At 37.9% G+C, this 20,538-nt stretch overlaps 2 protein-coding genes across 4 annotated transcripts; both read right to left on the minus strand.

Moving 5' to 3' along the window:
• Nucleotides 1-718: 718 nt before the first annotated feature.
• On the minus strand, nucleotides 719-4,433 carry LOC104609111 (ATP phosphoribosyltransferase regulatory subunit). Its single transcript, XM_010275336.3, has 4 exons — nucleotides 4,104-4,433; nucleotides 3,760-3,987; nucleotides 3,236-3,301; nucleotides 719-1,405 (listed from the first exon to the last, which is right to left on the minus strand). The coding sequence occupies exons 1-4, from the start codon at nucleotides 4,269-4,271 to the stop codon at nucleotides 1,250-1,252; spliced, it is 618 nt and encodes a 205-aa protein (XP_010273638.1). The 5' UTR covers nucleotides 4,272-4,433; the 3' UTR covers nucleotides 719-1,249.
• Nucleotides 4,434-12,319: 7,886 nt separating this feature from the next.
• Nucleotides 12,320-15,947, minus strand: LOC104609097 (transcription factor bHLH74-like). 3 transcript variants are annotated; one of them, XM_088889081.1, is made up of 9 exons: nucleotides 15,111-15,354; nucleotides 14,592-15,014; nucleotides 14,278-14,517; nucleotides 14,118-14,183; nucleotides 13,958-14,026; nucleotides 13,255-13,326; nucleotides 12,999-13,145; nucleotides 12,832-12,919; nucleotides 12,320-12,739 (listed from the first exon to the last, which is right to left on the minus strand). In XM_088889081.1, exons 1-9 carry the CDS (start codon nucleotides 15,201-15,203, stop codon nucleotides 12,723-12,725), a joined length of 1,215 nt encoding a protein of 404 aa, XP_088745207.1. In that variant the 5' UTR covers nucleotides 15,204-15,354; the 3' UTR covers nucleotides 12,320-12,722. The 3 variants fall into 3 exon arrangements, with proteins under 3 accessions (XP_088745207.1, XP_010273628.1, XP_010273618.1); XM_010275326.3 differs by having other exon boundaries at nucleotides 14,278-14,511; nucleotides 14,592-15,947; XM_010275316.3 differs by having other exon boundaries at nucleotides 14,592-15,418.
• Nucleotides 15,948-20,538: the final 4,591 nt, after the last annotated feature.

Consider the following 20,538-nt stretch of genomic DNA (forward strand, 5'->3'; position numbering starts at 1 on the left):
TCATAGGCCATGTAATTTTGTTTTCCTATTACTTTTTAATGTTGGACTTAGATCACCTTTTTTTATCAGCTTCATGATAAATCACTTTTAGTGTTTGATACATGCTATTCTTACTAGGGAAACAAGCTAACCCATAAAAAAAGGAAAAAAAAAAACTAGGACATTTTAAAACTAACCAAGTTGCATTATAAAACAGTAATAGCTCAGAAGAGTGCTTAATCACCTAGGTAACTAAGTGCCCCCCTGTCATCTAGGTTCTAAATCAACCAAGTAGAACATCTTCAATTTCAAATGCAGTTAGTTGTGATACTATCAAGTGTCTTCTGAGTTTGGCATCACCTATTGGCATGGTTGGTCCAGATAGGAAATTTTCTTTGCAGATAAATATTTATGCTCACAGTGAACACAGCCCTAAGTCCTAGCTATCCATTGCCTAGCAGGATCTCAAGCATTACCAATAAATTCCTTCCCATGCAAGCAGCTAAAATTTGGAGTCTTTGGAACCCACTACAAAATATAGAATGTGAATATATTAATGTACTTTATTTACCAGTTCAGAATTGGATCTCATGCATTGGATCTTTTACCTTAGATTGGTTACAGTGATAAAACCAGACATGGAAATGGGTAACTGATTCAGTTGATAACTTGAACAAGGATGATCAACCTGAGATACTTTATATTTTCTACAAGCTTGATGAAACAAACACAAAACGGACAGAAAGATTTTTAACTAAGCAACAAGAAAGGCTCAAGCTACAATTGAAAGATTGGTCTTTCCTGCTGTTATAAATCACAAATGTAAACATAGAATAACATAATCAAAATCTGGAAAGCATGAAAACCAAGAAAAAAACAAAGAAAAACTGTAAGAAGAAAGAAAAATCTTTTGGGTTTTCATTCTTTCTTTGTTTGTTCTTGTTCAAGAGTTATAATCCATGTTTGGTGTTATACCTCTATCAGATATGTGTGCCATACAAAAGATTCCATCTTTTTCACTGCTTTTATTTGAAATGTAATCATTATTCACATTGAATAGCCTGCTCTTAGGCGTTCCCATGGAAAACTGGCCTTAACTTATATGCCAAAACCTTTCTTCCCTTCTTTATTCTGGATGAAGGAATGCTTCCCCTGGAACCTTATTGTTTGTTCATATTTCATTCTTTCTTTTAATTTCTATGTGGTTAGGAGGCCATCCCAATCATCCTTTGTGTTTTCCTTTTCCTGTAAAATAGGTGGAAGGATCAAATCAAGTTGCTGGCAGGGTGCCAGTCCATGCTGTGTTCTCATCATCAATGCTTCTAGTCCTGTGATTGCGGCTTTCTTGTAAATAGAAAACTCCAGACCAAATCCCACGAATAAGTAAGATGCTTACAAACACTACACTTCCAAGGGTACAGACAACCTGAATAGAACAACAAAGAGGGAAAAGTTGGTTAAAGAAGAGAAGCTGGGATATGTAAAATGCCAGTATACAATATGCATCAGCACATGTCCATTTAGTATCAAACTATCAATATAATATTTCTTTTGTCTTCAAAGCCAGAAAACAAAGCATGTATTTACACCAGTTTCCAGTTATGAAATTACAGTATTGCCTGATAAGATAACACCGTTGTTGATTCAAGAACACAAGAGTACTTTCATTTAAAAAAGTCTATCCAATCACATAAAACAATGGTGGATGCTATAATATGCCACCTCATGGAACAGAAAGATGACCTAATACGAATGTCTACGAATGGCATAATCAATTGTTTATTCAAAATCTTATACTCCATACTGTTTGAACCACATCCCTAGGCTTGTAATCAAGATATGACATTAGCAAACAAAAAAAATTAGTGAGACTCTCAGCAGGGGCAGAGCCAGGGGGTGGTGGTGGGGAGCCATGCCCCCCCCCCCCCCCATGCCTTCAAAATTCCCATAAAATCTATTTAAGTTCCACTTACATTTTAGCCCCCTTACCCATGTTTCCTAGTTTTTGCCCCCCCCAATCCATATTTTCTAGGTTTTAGTCCCCCTCAATAAAAAATCCTAGCTCCGTTCCCTGACTCTCAGGAAACAAATTCAAGTTCAACTCAGTTTGACAGCTTTACATTTGTAACTCCATGGTAGCAACTTGTCTTGGGCTGAGTTGTATATATTAAACAACTATGTCAAATAAAAAAAAAAAAAAAAACTCACATTGACATTGTGTAGAAAAGAATATTGCTAGTAACAGGGAAATACTTTATTGGATTTGAATCCAATCATTCTGCCTAAATTGCCATTAAACGTGCCAATGTGTGCATGACTGGTCAGAACTCAGGAGTGACTTCATCCAAAAAAGGAGATTATTGAATGTAGAAACAATTATTCAAATTACTAAGTCTATGGGACCACAACTAGTTTGATACCATGTAAAACAAAGAGCAAAACAGATGAAAGGAAGAGAAACCAAGAGAAGATGAACTATAAGCAGAAGTTAGAAAATCATCTAAAATTTGGTAGAGTGGTAAGTTGCCTTGATACTAAAACTGGCATGGTTCAGAAAAGTACTGATGTAAATGGTAATTAATATCACATATACATTTTCGGCTGAGGGGTTGATTTCCAGACTCCGGATCTCCTGCCCACGAGAACTCTGCCCACACCTACCCACAATACACTACCTCCCGTGAATTGGGAACATCTCCCCCTGCATAATACTATGTAGAGGATGAGATGTTCTTCATGTGTGGCTGCGATTAATGTGGGCAGAGTTCTCGTGGGCTGGAGATCCGGACTCTGGTTTCCATAGATACCAATGATAGTCAACTGAATCAATAATGGAACCCCAGCTGCCTAACTGTAGCCTCTGAAACAGATATAAGATGTTATCCATTATGTCGGTATACACGAGAGATGCCATGTTTAGACTTTAGGCTATGTTTGGTTTGAAGGAAACGGTATGGAAAGGAAGGGAAAGACATGGACAAGATTTGTAAAGGTCTCCCTACCTTTCCCTTCCTTTCCCTACATTTTCCTTCAAACCAAACTGAACATAGCCTGAGAGTGAGCATCTGAACAAGAAATGATAATGGTTCAAAAACAGACAAGGAAAATTGATTCTACTAAAAATTATAAAAAAAAAATAATTCTACTAAAGTGGAAAAGTAAAAACTGAATGAATCTATTGAAAGCCTTTAACTTCTTCTCCAATAATAAGAGTGTTTTAACGAGCAAGTTGGTTGTTCAGAGAGCAGTACACTACCTCAAGGAATGCCTTCAGAACCCACAAAAACGCCAATATTATAATTCCGTTAACCGAAAAGCCCACCTGTAAGTAACCAAGGCATGTTTGTTAAGGTTACAAATAGATTCATAATTTCGAAATAAATTTCCTTCAGGGATGAAATCCTACACATGAAATAATGGCGCCGATAAGACAGCAGCTGGAAATTTAAGCAAAAAGATTAAAATTGGAGTTTAAGTAGTATCACGGGCAGCAAGAAGAAAACATCTAAAGGTATTATTTTCAACTTGACTGTATATCTGCTAAGGAAAAGCCCTTCGTTTAGGAAGTGTTTGGTTTAATGGTAAATAAGAGAGAAGCAGAAAGTTGAAGGAAATTCTAAGTAATTTCAGAAATTTTGTTAATTACTTTCCCTGGACTTTCTGTTTGTCTCTTATTTTCTATCGAACCAAATATAGAAAATTTAGAATGCATTTTCTGACCACATAGATGAAATAAATCATACTTTATTGGAGGAATCATTTTGGAATACAAGGACAAACCAATTTAGTGGAAATAGAAAGCGGAAGGACTGATCGGACGGCCTTCCTAGCGCGCCGGGAGATCTTCCGGAACACATTCTGAACGAAACGAACGAGAAGATCCAAGCTCCGATCTTCGTCTTCGCCCTCTTCATCGTCATCGGCATCGTCGTCGGTGCTGAAGTCGTCATAGTCCCTGGCGATCCTCCCGCTCCAATTACGTGGTTCAGAGACCAAATTGTCACTTTCCTGGTTAAAATTGATCAGATAATTGAAGGAAAAAAAATTCTATTTCGAAGATGCCTTTGCAGCAAATGAAAACAAGGAAAAAGGGAGGTTATTCTTTCTAGTCAGAGAAGGAGTACCTGCGAGTAGTTGGAGAATCTTCTGGTAGCTGGGAGTCGGAGACAATAACGGAGCCGAGGAGTATTAAACCAGATTGGAAGTTGGTGAGAATGGTCTTTCCGCAGCTTCGTTTGAAAGCTAGTGGAAAGAAACTGGGGAGAGAGAGGATGGGAGGATGCCAACGCCATGAGATACCGATACGAGCGAGAGAGAGAGCGGGAGAAGTAGAAATGGAGACGAAAAATATGATGGAGAAACGGGAAAAGAAAAGGCTCCCACCTCCCAGTCCCAGATCGAGTTACGAGGTTACCACGTCGACAACTGCGAGGCGTGCTTTTCTACAGAACGGAAGCATTGTTTCAATGTTTCTGCCAAGTAGCATGATGATGTAATCAATATGAACCGTCTACAACGTCCCACAATACATCTCCGCCGTGTATTGGAAACATTTCGCGATGATAGTACTAGAATAGATAATATAATCATTGAGAGATATTCTTCATACACAGCGGAATTCAAATTAACCATCTTTTGATTTAAGCGGTTCAATATAAATCATAAATTGGGAGAATGACTGTACAACACACTCGAAGAATTCTTAATCCCACAATATAATTGGAGTAGGTGTCAACTCAGAATTGATGCTAAAATACGAATAGATATTGATGTTTATCATTTTGAATTATGTAAGATTACAATGAAATTCAGAATTATATAGTGTGATACTATATACTTTTTCATAAATTTTTCTTCTCCTCCTTGGGATGGGGTTACACTTGGGCCCGTTCATTTTTCGATCCCTTTTTGTTTAGTTTTTAGGTAAATAAAACAATGAGCGTTTCAATTATAAAAATACATTATTAAAACTGTGTAATTTTGTCTCACCCAATTGATATCCAAGAAAACAAAAAAGTATTTTGGTCAATAAAAACCAAAATCCGATTGACTCACATTCCTCTCTCTCAAGATCCAAAAAACCAATGGACTCTTACACAACTTATGAAATGTGGATTGCACAATGGAATACCCATATCCATCCAAAGTCCATAAGTAGCCCCAACCCTGGTGCAGGTGGGATTAGGGGATTTGATCCTAATAAATCTACCCTTACCAACTGAACCAAGCACCTTATAGTATAAATTTATCTTACATTATTGTACTTTTTCTTTTTTTTCTTTCGATTAGTATGGTTGAAAATTTTAGTATTGATCTTATTTTCTCCTTCACGGCCTGCAATATATTTATTACATTAGATATTATCTTTGGAGAAGCCAAAATCAAAGTAAAAAAATTGTTTGATGAAAAAGTTGGGAGTGGATTTCTTATCTAAAAAAAGGTCTGTTTGAAAAAACTGAAAAAAAAAATCATTTTGCTTTTTATGTTTGCAAGAATTCAGGCTATGTTTGGTTTGAAGGAAAATGTAAGAAAATGAAGGGAAAAGTAGAGAAACCTTTACAATCCATGTATTGGTTTCCCTGTCTTTCCCTTTCTTTCTTTGCCTTTTCTTTCAAACCAAACAAAGCCTAAGAAGTTTTTTTTTTTTTAAGCGGCTACCATTCAAACACTAAAAAAGTATTCTTTTCAAGAAGTCAGTTTCTAAAATTGGCTAAAATTTTCTAAAAGCCCAGGGCTTAGTTATGAAGTCCACACTCCACAATTTGTTCATCACTTGGAATGAAATGAACAGAGAGAGACTTGTCTACAACCTTCTCTCGAATAAAGTGAACATCGAATTCAATATGTTTTGGCACGCCCATGATGTACAAGATTGGATGCTAAGTGAGTGGCACTGTGGTTGTCACACCATAGAGAAAGAGAGAAAGAGAGAAAGAGAGAGAAATCGGCCTGTATTGGTGCTTTTTTTTCTTAATTTTTTATTTTTTTAATTTGGTTTTGAGGGATCAGTTTAAGGCTAATTTATCACCTGAACCAATGTCTGACCCGAAACACTCCCTATAGGAGCGTATTATGAGCCCATGATACAGATTGTAGGAAAAAGGGGTCACTGTAACTTTGGAGGACAAGCTCTGAGGCGCGTCTGAAGGCACTGTCTTTAGAACGTTATTTGCCCCCACTCAGTTTCATTGAGTTTGCTATTGGGTTGTAGGCAAATCTGTTCCTAGGATACAGCAGAGCCTTGGGTGAGAATCTGCAACCAACAAAGTTGAAGAATCTCCGAAAAAACCTTCTGTGAGACTGTAGCAGACCAAACTGAGAGAGAGAGAGAAAGTGGATCTAAAAAATGTGTGTTTTTGAAATTTGATTCATGCTCCTTAAATAGTTTATGAAGAGGTATAAAGAAAATGTAGGTGCTGGTCGCGAGCAAAGTGCGCCTCTAAAGTGCCTTATTGCACTGCACACACACGCCCACACGTGTGGGCACACATTGCCCGATATCAACTCCTATTAAAATACTGAAAACAAAGCTTATAATTTTTCAATGTGGGACAAGTTCAAAACAGAGTTTTGTAAGAGAAAAACTAATTTTCCAATCAAATGTGCATATGCAATTTCTCATATAATTGACGAATCAAACCCATTAAATTTAATCTCTTATGAGATTAAAATCCAACAATCAATGCTTTGAACCTTGATCATAATATCGGCTTAACAACAAACTTAGTAAGTAACAGCAGGTGATTCGAAAAAGACCACCAACAATGATTTGAAAAAGAGTGGGATTATCAAAGAGAGGACAAGAATCACCTAGGCGACATGAGGCAGTCATAGTCATAGGAGTGGTACTAGTTTTGCAATCTTGCATATTTACATGCAATAGTGAGTTTTGGATATGTTTGTACTAATAAATATGAATGCAACTAGAAGAATATTTTAATTCAAGACTAAGACAAAATGAGCAATATCCGTATGACAAAGAGGAAAGCAATGCCAACTGAGATATCAACTCTTGATTGGTAGATGGGGAACTCCTAGCTATCAGAATGTCATAAGCATAAATAAGTGTTAGTAAAATAGAATAACCATCACGCTAAGAATAAGGAGTAAGCATGTAATTCAAGGAAACCCAAGAGAAGTGATTGTACAAACATGTGAATCAAGCTCAAGGAGTCTGTTACAGGCTCTATAATGATTTGTTGAGTTAATAGACATTATTCAGAAAAGGAGAATTAACAAATCCAATGGATTGTTTCATACACACCTCCTTTTGCAATACACCGTAGAAGAAGACATTACCAACATCCAGTTGATGAATCTACCATTTGAAACAAGCATTCAAAGATAATACAGTCCCAATGGTTGTGGGTTTCATCAAAGTCGACGCCTACCTCCTAAGTGTAACCTTCGGTAAGCGTGTTTTGAAGCACTCAATACAACCAACTTCTTGATGTTTAATTTTATACACCCAAACGTTTCCAACAACGTTCTTGTCGGAAGTAAGAGGGATGAGATTCCAAGTATCATTTTAAATAAGACCCTTATATTCCTCGAGCATAGCAAAGACCCCTATCTTATCTGAGCTTTGTGTATGGTAAGTGGGCTTAGTTTCTTGTGAAGAACTAGAATGGAGTTTGAGGATGCCATGCTTAACACGTGTAACCATGGAAGTGGATGGTAGAGGGATGGACACATTATATTCAGCATCAAGGTTCAAGTGTATCCCACACTTGTTTATTGGGCTAGTGAGGTCTGAGGAAGACGAAGGTGTCAAAGCTGGGCAAGGAGTTGTGCCATCAACATAACCAAAAAGATGATGACCGAGGAGGGGGTTCTCAACTTGAAAATAATTTGAAACATCAAGCTTCACTGAAATGATGAGTTGAGCGAATTGGGTACAGCTAAAAGATTGGTACTTGTCCAGGTCGAAGGATTTGAGGAACCGTTGCTAGTTCTCAACATGGTGGAACGATGTGGACCCAAGGAAATTAAGGACGTTAATCAAGGGCTTTGATACCATGAACGAATTTGGATAAATAAGAAAGGCAAGACGATCTTTCCTTGGTTGGTTGTATTCTTTTTTTAGATGAACGGAGCATGAGAAGTTTATTTGTTACAAGATAGTAAAGACAAAATAGAAGGAAATTAAAGAGATAAGAGATATACATCAAAGAGAGAGAGAGAGAGAATCCTATGTACATGAGATATTGCTACGTGTTGAGGATCGATGGTGTTTTACACATAATTTAACGATAAAATCGGCTTCACTCTTCACAAGACCATGTTTACATCGTTCATACAACTTTTAAAGCCATGCAATGAGAATATCTTTATTTATACTTATATGTTTTCTTCATAGAAAATATTTTCGATACATGATGACTGAAAGAGACTGCAAACAGTGTGAGGAATACTGAAGTCGATTTCTTTAACAATTAGCTATCATCATTCTATCTCAAGTTCATACGTTCAAGCATAGGATCCAATATGAGCCAAGGACAGAAAAAAACGGAGCTATTGGTTAATGGTTACTATAGCTTACGCTCTTTGGACTATTTGTAGATCTCAAAATGCAGTTATTTTTCAAAACCCAGCTGACTGTTCTTTGATTTGTGATATTAGTAATATCTCAAAGAGGACGATGAAAAGCATGATGAGAAATTATTGTCAAGGTTCCTTAAATAATGATTCAAACAAGTCAAAGAGATGTTTTTGATGGCATGCATTCTCACGAAGCTGGTGCGATCGATCGATATCGATACAGATGGGAGTTTAGCAATGTAATTAAATAAAGCTAGTTAATTATGGTGTGTGATATATATATATAACTTGTGACCATTCTGGTTCGCGTGTAGCTAAATGCATATTCGTCTGTGGGCCCATTATCATTGATCCCACATCCTGCTAAACAGCTCTAAGCTGCGTCTTTCCATCCCTGCAAGGCCTCTCGTCCCCGCATATCGGTATTTTATGCAGTACTCTTTTAAGTCTCTCCGTCTCCGAGTATATTATCATCTCCGTCTCTCCGAATCGTTGACATTTTATCCAATACCCTTTAAGTAGTATGACAATACTCTATAAAACAAAATCACTGTTCGAAAATAAAAAATCTATATTTGATTATGATTGTGTGAGAGAGATAGAGAAACCCAATGTTATTAAGTTGAACCATTGAAAGTAATCGAAGCTATATATCCTTTTACATCATTGCATAGGTATTTTTATCACCACATTAATAACTCTTGATGTCGCGCGATCTCGCTATTCTTGCGTGTCTGATGATTCGGACTCTTATTCGGATTATACTTTGTCAAGCCGAGCTGATTTTATTCGGATTATACTTAAGTCAAAGAGTGTTTGACAATATTAGAAAATGAGAAAGCTTGAGAGTTTTAGAGGTTGTAATCACGCGTACCTTCATAGATAGAAATGAGTGCTTTATATAGGCATCAGTGGTCTTAGTCCTCTTACAACGGGTATCATCTTCTCGTAGAACCGTTTTCGCTTGATCAGCTGAGTTATTACGTCAATTACGAGATCTGCACAGGGTTACGATCTGCCCGAATAATTCTGAGGCGTGCAATGCGGTAGGCTGATCTAACAGTCGAGACATTAATGCTCCAGAGATCTCGAGTTGGTAATGGATCATTGGGACAAGTCAGCGGGCTCCCCTTGCAAGTCGCTGTAGGTTCCTACAGTTCGGCCAATCTCTGAAACAGGTCGCTATAAGCGGGGAGACTTGACAACTCGGCCTGATCGAGGTGGAGATCGACCTGAGCGAGGGGTTTCAAACTAACTTGCCGACCTAGTTTACTTACTCAACGCCGAAGTATCATTTGCAAGCCAAGTGTCGCAATGTGATTTAAGTTTTGTCAAATAAAAAACAACTCTTTCACTTTTTATGTTCGCCGTTAAATTAACAATTAAAAAATATATTTATTTCAATGTATTAATTTACAACATTAAAATCTTCATGAGTTCATCTCTCAAGAACTCTGATTAGTGCGTTCTTAAGATCTTATCCTGTATTTGGCATTCCTTATATTTAAGGATTTATCCCTTTTGGCTGTTAAAAACTCAACTCAGTATTAATTTATAGGAACATTTTAATTATATAAATAAATAAATTCTTAAAATAAAGAATGCCAAATGCAGCCTTAGTAAGCAACTAAGCATGTTCTCTTTCGACCGACTTAATTTCTGCTATTCTCCTAACACAAAAATGAACATTTCTTCAGCAAGATTTGCTTTTACATTTTCACCTGAAATTAGATAAGTATTTGAAGGAGAAAAGAGAACTGACAAAGTGGTCTGGTACTCTGGTTTATAATTTTTATCCGGTTATCACCAGCTGCCACCACCTTCTTTGTTATTGTCAACGTATCATGATTAAAGGAAGGAGCCACTGTTTGGCTTTATTGTGCTTGCAACTCAAATTTCAGGTGTTGATGACATCTTTATAGAAGGGTGCATAATATTAAAGAGGGGAAATTAAAAGAAAAAAATAGAATAAAAGATGGATTATCTGCAACACTAAACTAGAATGCTCACTGAGGGTACTTTTGGGAGGGCTTTGGCTTTAATTGAGTTGTTTTTACTGAATCACTTTGACGGATTTTGTTTGGGAAAATGATCGATCAGCCCAGAGTCAGAATTTATAAGTTCAAAATACTATCAGAATAGGTGGCAATTCGAAATTGATGCCAATTCATGGGTGAATGTTAATGCATAGAATGTGGATTGTTGATCTTTTGAATGTTTATAGCTTTGTAGTGAAAATAAAAAAATCTAAATTAGAAAAATCCGTACTTCTCCAATTTGATTTCAATTAATTTTTTTTACTCAATAAACGCATATTTAGGCTTTAGCCCTCTCAAACAGGCACTGAGCTATGGTTAGCATGCATGTTTAAACCGTGAAAATCACCATTTTACCAGTACCCAGAAAGGTCACGTCCAGTCCAGTCCAAGACTAACAACTAGCTTTATAGTAAAGCAGCAATCACCATTTCACCAGAACCCAGAAAGGCCATTAGATCACCAGTTCAACCGTTCAGTCCAATCCATGTCTTAACAACACTACTAGCTTATAGGAAAGCCGCAAATGAGACAAGACTCACCCAGATTAGTTTGGCTTGTTGAATTCTTGACATTTATAGATATAAGAAAAGAATACGTTGCTTAGCAGTTTTTGTAAGATACCGATTACCAAGATTAATATTTGTTATACGAGTATACCTAAAGTTGAGCTCAGGCTCGGTTATAACAACTTAGCGTGGTCATTCACTCACTAATCCAGTCGTACACCAAGCCGAAGATACTCCCTTTGGAAGTAAAGACAATTAAGTATCTTTCCCTGTAACCATTGCAACGGTTAGAAAACGGCCAGCGCAATGATGCCGGAAGAGCTTAGCTTTGACCAATCACACCCGGCCCACTCCCTGGTCCCTGCCGTGAATTTTTATGAATACCACCTGATTTGTCATCACTTCCGGTTGATTGGCTTTGGTTAAAAGGTTTTCCGGTATCATGCCTTTCTGTTATCTCAAAATTTTTTTCTCCTCTTTCCCAAAACAAAAAAGAATTGTAGGATTTTTTATTTCAAACCGATTTATACTAAAGAAGGGTAACAGAGGGGGGAAGGGGAATTCAAAATTCTACGGAGAGTCAGAGGCCTTTGCTCCATGGAGTGGCTGGGCCAAAGGCCCCACACCAGAAAGAGAATCAGAGACACCATAAGAAACAAAACCCAGATGCTAGCCCAGAATCCCTGGTTCTTTCTTTATGTCCTTAACCTTTTTTCCCTGTGAATATTCTTTTTTTTTTAATTAGTAATGGAAGTGCTCTGAATTCTGAATGGATTTATGCTTTCTTTAATCTTTATATTGAACTAAAGCCGCCCAAACCGATTCTGGGCCTGGCAACGTTGACAGAATCCAAAAGAAACAGAAGCTACAAAGCCCACAAAACTGCAGCAACGGATAAGGCGTAAAAAAGCTGAACTTGTGTTGTGTTTATGGTGACAAGTTTGTCACGGTTGTGGTTCATTAATGACTCAATCCACAGAACATCAAAATTATTTAAACATGTGGCTTATGTTAGACAATTCGGGCTCATTTGCCGTGGATGGTTTTGAATGGTTCGCATGTTGGCCATGTTACATTTACAAATACAATGGTTAAAGAACTCAAAGAAGACATTTTACTTGACTCGATCTAACTCACCAATCCCCATGGGTCTCAGACTAGACATCTTTACCATTACAAATAGATCTAGCATTACAAGTCTACACAAGCACACAAACAAAACGAAAAAAAAAAGAGAAAAAAAAAGAGGAAAAATGAGGAACCCATCTGCCCTTTTATTGTAACAGAATCAAGCTCAGAAGTTTCAATTTAGTGCCCGCTATTAACAATCTTTCTGTTACAGGTTATGAAAACTCTCACAAAGCTTCTCACATACCTCTGTACTATAGCACCCATAAAAACAATCATCTCCCCAAGTCATGTAAACCTATGCTGTCTGACTATACATGGTGTGTGTGCCTATCAAGTCACCTTCTTCTGCTAAAACTCGAAGAACAAACGGTTAGGAGCCATGGACTATACAACTCCGAAAAATTCTCTCTCACTCTCTTTTACTTTCTACTGGTTTTTCAGAAAAAAATAAATAAATGTAAGATTAAATGAAGACTGGTCCAGAGATTCCTTTTTGATGGAGTTGACTTCAAAAAGACATCTATAACTACACCTTCATGCAACCTGCAAGATGGGACAAAACTTTCAATGTAAAAGTATAAAACTATAAGTTGGATTAAACCAAATGCTTTTCTTTTCCTTTTTATTTCTTTTACCATTATGACCAATATTGTCCAGAGTTGAGTTAGGAACGAAGCCCAATTGGATAACACCTTGAAGCTCATCATCCCATGCACCGGGTATCTGTAACCAGAGGGCTCTATAATCAATGACTGATGAACAAAGGAGAGGAAAGGGAGGTACAACAACTCATTTGTCTTACCGGAGGAATGGGGGTTAACTGTGGATTTGTACCCTGGACTACTGGCAAGGCACCCTGTGATGGAGTTATGTGCTGTTGTGGAAAAGAGGAGCTCATTCCTGGAGCAAATCCAGGAGTACTTGAACTGCCACCTCGTGAATGAAGCATCTATACAGTGGAGTCAAATTTGTCAACTAACAAGGAGTTCATAGCAAGCTCTAAAGAAACCGTGCTTCACCTTCATCTATAGAACTATTGTTACAACATCCATACTTACATCTTTTGATAGAAATCGTTCCATGTTAATGTTTAGCTCCGGATTGACAGTGGCAAGTTTCATTGACAGGAACTGCAGTAGAACATGTGACATATCATAAGAATCAACAAAGCCAATTAGAAAAATAAACAAGCTAAATTCCTAACTCCACTTACTAAATGGAAAATATGCAAATAGACCCAAGTTTCAGCATTTTATAACAGCATTGCACATAAAACATAATATGAGCTTTTATGATATGGGATTGTAAACGAGATCACATCAGCCCACATCCACATTGGAACAACACAAGCTCAATCTTCCCCTCCCTGAGGTAAGGAGACCATTTTCGATTACAAGAAGACATTCACCTTCCCCCCTTAAAATTCTTCCCAGAAACATCACATGGTGGAGCATTCAATTTAGAGAGCCAGCTCCAAGCACGAGGCAGGCAGAACCAATCAGGACTAAACATTCAATGGACCAACCAGTCAACTTTCATTCTAGAACTAAAACTTGAATGGAGGGATGGTACTTTGAACGAAAGATAAAAATCCCATTTACCGGCACTTGCATCAAAGAGAAATGAACTAGAGAAATGGCCCCCTAGGTGCTTACTAGTAGTGTAGATGTAACACAGTGGTCTATATCATATGGAGGTTTTCTCCTTCACTCCCCTGTTTTCTTCTTGGTAAGTATATAGAGGAATTGGTGAACTACATACCTCAACCTGCCGTTGTAATGATTGCACGTAATTGATAATTTCATCAAGCATTCCAGCCTTCCCAGTAACCTTTATTTGTAAAAAACAATAACTAATTAGAAGCAACGAGCTAAATAAGAGAATCCACAGAAATAGAGAAATTAAAACTTTCTTCATCTACCTTGTTGCATCCTGGAACAAGATCTTGAAGAAACCTCATCCGCTCACTGATCTTTTCTCTTCTGACCTACACATTGATGAAGGATGTATGCTCAACAATCTGGAGAAAGACAAAGAATTTCTATTATGAGAACTACGGATGGCTCATAGGAAGAAGTTACCCTCTCTGCCAGGCTGTGACTATTGGTAGCCTGGCCTCTTCTTGCTCTTACATGAATGTAATCTTCTTTTGGGGCGTCCCCATTCTGGGACCGGTCTTTAGCTTGTTTACCTGTTACCTTACCACGCGAATTAGCACCTGGGTTCTGCTCATTTTTCTGTTTCTTCTCATCCTGCTCATTGGCACCATCTAAGGTCTTCTGTGAGAGGTCCTTTTGCTGCTCAGCCTCCAAACTCTGTCCCTTCGGAGATAAAAACCAAATCACAATCTTGCATGACATAATGGTGAACGATCATGAAGTGTAACGCAGTTTACCTGACTGGTATCAAATTGAGAATGATTTTCAGGCACTCTTTTCCTTTTCTTTCCATTAGGTGAAGGTCCCCCAGCCCCGTCGTCCTGCTGGTCCTCTTGGAAGACTCTGGCGTGAATAGCACCATTCGTTGAACTTGCGGTTTTCTCAGTATCACCCTCCTTGTTTGAGGAGGGGTAATCGAGACAGTCAGCATTGACAATTTGGTCACAATCTGGCAAGCCAAGGGAGCTAACCATATCAGAGAAGCTCCCACTACCAAAACATGGAAGCTTGGGCGCTAGGTCGACAAGGTTAGGATCAGATGGAAACTGAACAAGGTGAGGGCTGACTCCCCGATTTTCCAGCATACCAACACCATAAGTTGAAGTAGTAATTTGATGGGGAGAAACAATAGAAGAAACCTGGAATTCCACGTTCTGTGCCTGTGAAACAAATGGATCCCAAGGAGAAGGGAAGAATGAGTCCACTACATTGGAAGATTTAGACATGGACATTGAGCTTGCTGTCATCCCAACAACCTTCTCAGGCACGTACATCCCTGAAGATGGACAATTCAGAAGGCTTCCACATCTCTGTTGGAACCCCAAATCCCCATTATCATCAGCACCCATGTCCTCTAACGAGACTAACTAAATTTTCCAATCTGTTGAATTCAACCTATTTCGAGTCCAATTCACAGTCTCCCCCCAAATGCAAGTGAAATAGCTAAGTTAGCTTAAAAGAGAAGTTCTGTAAGTAAAGCCAAAGTGGGTTTGACTAAAAATAGCCGGTAATTTCTTGCAGGACTCAACAAGGAACAAATAACCTTGGCAGCTTTATAGAACCAAGTAGGGATTAAAGCAAAAGAATGGCTCAGTTGCAGCATCAAAGGAAAAGGAGAAATCGAGTGTACCAGGCATATAATCTACAATCTACACGGTACAAGCAACTTACCTGTGCCTTCTAAAACCCTAAGATCACGTCTACTCTAATGTGAAAAAATGTCCTACAGACAAGAAAGTGAACCTTTCAGAGCACAAAGGAGACAAACAAGAAAAGAATGGCATTAGTTAACAGCTCATCAAACTAACAAAAAAAAAAGGAAAGCAGATTCCCTTTTTCTTTTGTCTTTAAAAGAAACGAAATATCAGCATCTCTTACTCAATTAACTATGCATTCAATCCAAATAAGCATAAAATTCCATTGGTCAGGTTCAAGAGAGGATCATTTGAAACTTGTATGCCATGATAGAAGCTGAAAGTAATGAATACAGAAATCTCAGCAGAGCTCAAGAACTGGTGAACATTCTGATTTCAAATTCAATTGACCCAAACCCCCACTGCTGAGTTTTTTTTTATTTTTTTTTTCCACACAATAATATGGCTTACTTTAGGTACACTAGAATAGAACACACTAAAAGCACCAAATGCTACTACAATTACACAAAACAGTAGAACGGCCGAACGGGTAAGGTTTAAATCTTCCAGCCAACACAAGTTTTCATATCCCCCAAATAAGGCGTTACAGAACCATTAGAGCATCAAATGCTGGTCCAGATCAGGCAATCGAAAAGGGGAAAAAATGAAAACCCTTAATCACCCAACTGTATATTTGCAGAAATGGTGGGAAAAGCACTACAGATTGTTGGGAGGTTGGAGTGTGGGGGTTTTGCTTACTGTAACAACTAAACAGATGAAATGTACGATTCCAAAGGACAGATTAACCACTGCTAACTACCCTTGCTGCTAAAATATATCAAAACCTAACCCGGTTTCTTCTCAGCAAATTCATTCTAATTTTTTATTTAAGTTATCGTATATTTATTTATCTTTTCTTTAGTTAGAGAGAGAGAAAGAAAGAGGTAGGTTCTTCTCTTCAACTCTAAGCTTGCTTGACATCTTTTACTGACACAATTGCCAACTATCCTAATTCCCAACAGACCTACTGCTGTTCTGCACTCAATATATATATATATATATATATATATATATATATATATATATATATATATTTCTCCCTGCCAAGTGCCAACTAACCCCCTCTTTACTTTTGAGAGGGGATAAATTACATAATGGAACCCAGCTCCATCATCTCGGATGCGCCTCTTAATCATTAATCTGGGCCATTCTGACCAGATCGCATCCGTTTGATTCAGAAACAACTCAAGCCTTCCAATCTAGAATTGGACGCCATAATTTATGGCTACCCATTGCCTAAAATCCCTGGATGCATCTTAGCCATCTATGTGAGGTTGGACACAGAAGTATGGCCCACGGGATAATGGTGCAGGAGGATAACCTGTACGACACGTGTAGGGTTAAATGCATCATAAGTATTAAGTAGTCATCCATCATGCTGCTATTGGTTGCTCTTGAGTCTTGAGTAGAGTATCTCTTTTATTATTTTAAGTTTCTCACTCTTTGAGTCTTGACTCGCTCTGCTCTGCTCAGGCTTTCTGCCACCAAAGCATCGTCTAGTAATAACAGACGGGAATCTTTACCATCTTTCTACCTTGTTGTCATTGTACTGTTTCCAGCTGTTGATGTTGCTTGCCCCTGTAACTAATGAATTCTTCTCTAGTCTCCCTACTCTAAGTTGGTCAAAACAAACGACAATTCTTGGTCAACTATTTCGCTGGAAGATGCAAATCCATCGGATTTAGCGATGAATCATTCAGTGTGAACACATGCCATGGAGATCGGTAAACCTCATTAATGACTGAACAACTAGAGAGATGGAGTTATTAATGATTATGAACCTAGTCACGTAGGATCTTCTTTTTTCTTTTTTCGGGTATGAGCGGAGTTCGCATTTGAGTGAATCTTTTGACTTTGTTCTGATGACAATAGTAATAAGGTACCCCCGGTATTTTTTTTTTTTTTTTCAAGTATAGACTATACTATAGGAATTAGGGTTGGTTAACAACGTACGGTACAACCAACTCCAACTATAAGCTATTTGGGTTGTTGTTTCACACTCACTTTGGAAATCGGAACAGGGCTCATGGAGATCTTGACTTGGGCGAGAATTCGACATGGGCTCGAACTAGCCCATGAAAATTTGGACTAAAAAAAAAGTTCAAGGCTTCAAGCTTCGTACCCAGACTGATCTGGAACGTAAAAGGAGGTAAAGTGAGGAGTAGAGAAATGGTTTGGTATCTGGTTTCAACCAAACTGTAAAGCGTTAAATTTGTGTCAGTGCTCTGTACTCAATAAACGCTTTAACGCTTTGGGTTTAAAGTTTAAACATCAAAGCCCTAAAATGAAAATTTGGAAATATATTTCATATTTGCACCCAGCTCCCCAATCCTCATCTCTCTACTCTAAAAATAGGAATATTGAACATAATCCATCTAATAGATCGCAATGGAAACGAGAAAACGAATCTAATTCTTTCAGCAGCGCCTTGCCTTGGTTAAACATTTGATTCAACTCAAGTACTCAACTCAGGTTTAAATCCTAATATTCCAGACCTAACTTCTTCTTCACACAGGCCCAGCTTAGAGTCTTCGACAATAACTCAACTCAAGAAAAGGTAGAAGCCCGATGCATAAAAAAGGTAAGGTAGAAGACTGTACCAATAGTGGCTTCTTAGTGCTTCTCATTTCCCTAAGCTCTACAGTAATTAGGAGCATGTTGACCATGGAAAGGTAGGTAATGGACGGGTTAAACCGGGTCCCTATAAAGGGCATCATTGTGACGAGAACGACCCAAACCGGGTCAGGGTTTGTGGTCGGTTCATTTCATGCTATAACACTTGAATTGACTTTATGCATAATTATTTAATTGTACTTTTTTTGTTTAAAAAATGATAATACCGTATCCCTTCCCTCTTATTTGATATTCGTTTGTTATATTCTCTGGAGCTACTTGGAGTCTTGGACCCGCCAGTTCTAGTCCTAATCACAGGGATGGAACAAATTAATAGAGCTCGGATCTGGATCCTCCTGCCTCTGTCATCTCCATTGGTAATTGGTTCAATAAGACGCCTTCAATTTTTCAGAAAACCAAAACTTGGTTCAATAACACTCTAGATGTCCTGCCCACAAAAATTCTATCCACGTCTACCCACAAGGCCACAATTCACTATCTCCGTGCATCAGTAACATCTCCCGTATATAATATTAGATAGGAGGATGAGATGTTTTCTATATATAACAGCGACGTTATGTTAGTAAACATGGCAGAGTTCTTGTGAACAAGAGATCTGGAATCGTTCAATAATGCCTAAAGACCATCTACAAACATTCCTTCTTGAATCAAGTTCAAGCCTATTTCCATATGGACGGGAGGGACTGTGTATAGGGGACGTGAATGACTTGGCAACTACGAATACCAAATAGCTAGTGGGCATCCCACCACCACCAATGGCCAATGGAAACGGATCATCATCTGATTAGTGGAACATCTATTGGACCAGAAAATCTGTCCATCAGACCACCCAAAAATTGCTTAGATCGGAAAGAGTTCAGATCTGCACCCCACAAGGGGTGCCCCACAATGGCCCACAGTATATATACGCTGTGTATTGGAAACATCTCCTGATGATAATACTAGAAATGATGATATCATCATTAGGAAATATTCCCAATACACGACAGGAATGTACTGTGGAACGATGTGGCACCCCCTTGTGGGGCACAGATCTGAACTCGATTGGAAAGCCGGTGACCCGAACAATTCAGTTTAAAATGGCGACCATTATCCGGAAACTAATGTGGGATCCCCCGAACAAAGAGCGTTCCATTAAAAGTGGGGTGCAAACCTCCATCCTAACTCATTTTTCTATTGATCCGGTATTCCCCTTCTTTTAAAGATCTTAGTTACGATTGGTAAGCCTTTTTGACAATTTGCCCAAAAATGTCTTTTCCTTCTCTTAAGATTTGAGTGGATAATTTACTTTCAAAGATGCTAATTGTACTGACGACTTAAACTTACAGAAATTAACCATCCGTATTAATAGGGGTGTCAACAGACCGGTTTTGGATCGTACCCCGTCCAAACCAAAACCAAATTTGGATGGATTCGACGGACCAAAAAGACATTATATTGGACCAGTCCAAACTTTATGGTTCAAAGTTTTTATTGGATTGATTGGATTGGACTGAACCTTGTCCATTTATAATGAAATAAGGAATTCATATTAGATTGGGTTGGATATATATATATGTGTGTGTGGGTGTGTGTATATATGTGTATACAAATATATGTATATATGTGTATAAATATATATTTTAACAATAAATAATGTATAAATATATTTTGGATATGTTATATGTATTATTCTATATTTAATATATATTTTTTAATTCAGTTTTAAATTTTTTATTTATAAAAAATATTAAAAATTGTAATTTGTAGCTAAAAAAGGTTTTTTTTTTCATGAAAATAGTGGGACAAGGCGCCTATGGCATTTTGGGACACATAGATCTCAAAAATTTATCCAAAATGAAAAAATCACCTTGATCGGACATCGGAGTGCAAAGTTATAGCCTCCAAAAGTTTACATGTATTCAAAGTACAACCCACAACCCAGTCACTAGGTCAAACAGGTCAACAGTCAAACGGTTCTTGACTAAGTCAACAGTTTTTTATCATGTAACGGGTCTTAATTGAACCTGACCAAAAATTCTGATTGGGCGATGGTTCAAACGGTTCAACCAATCGGGTCAACAACGGGTTGAAAACATTGGAAAGTATTCTGCCTTGATTGGGCGGTTTTGACTGAACTAGTTAACTAATTAAAAGAAACTGATGGAAAGTTGATTTTTCAGCTCAAATAAGCTTATTTCCAAACACGATTCCACAGCTTTGGGAGTTTCTCAGCTCATGAAACAAAAGCCTTGAAAGCTCGGCACTAAGTTGAATCCAATCCGGACTTCTCACAGAGATCTATGAGAAGAGGTAATGCAAGCCCATCCTTCACTAGCTTCCACAATTCAAAAACTCCCCTTTCATTTCATGAGAT

This window comes from Nelumbo nucifera, chromosome 5, assembly GCF_055504915.1.
Source record: "Nelumbo nucifera cultivar China Antique chromosome 5, China Antique-T2T, whole genome shotgun sequence".
Lineage (NCBI taxonomy): Eukaryota > Viridiplantae > Streptophyta > Magnoliopsida > Proteales > Nelumbonaceae > Nelumbo > Nelumbo nucifera.

What these genes read in the sequence shown, in the direction of transcription:
- LOC104609111 (XM_010275336.3), bottom strand. Translation starts at nt 4,271, where the DNA reads ATGGCGTTGGCATCCTCCCATCCTCTCTCTCCCCAGTTTCTTTCCACT. An exon ending in TTTCTATTTCCACTAAATTG is followed by an intron (nt 3,302 to 3,759) that starts GTTTGTCCTTGT and finishes GGTTACTTACAG; the next exon opens with GTGGGCTTTTCGGTTAACGG. An exon ending in TTCTGAAGGCATTCCTTGAG is followed by an intron (nt 1,406 to 3,235) that starts GTAGTGTACTGC and finishes TGTTCTATTCAG; the next exon opens with GTTGTCTGTACCCTTGGAAG.
- LOC104609097 (XM_010275316.3), bottom strand. Translation starts at nt 15,203, where the DNA reads ATGGGTGCTGATGATAATGGGGATTTGGGGTTCCAACAGAGATGTGGA. An exon ending in CTCAATTTGATACCAGTCAG is followed by an intron (nt 14,518 to 14,591) that starts GTAAACTGCGTT and finishes TTATCTCCGAAG; the next exon opens with GGACAGAGTTTGGAGGCTGA. An exon ending in CATTACAACGGCAGGTTGAG is followed by an intron (nt 13,327 to 13,957) that starts GTATGTAGTTCA and finishes GTTCTACTGCAG; the next exon opens with TTCCTGTCAATGAAACTTGC.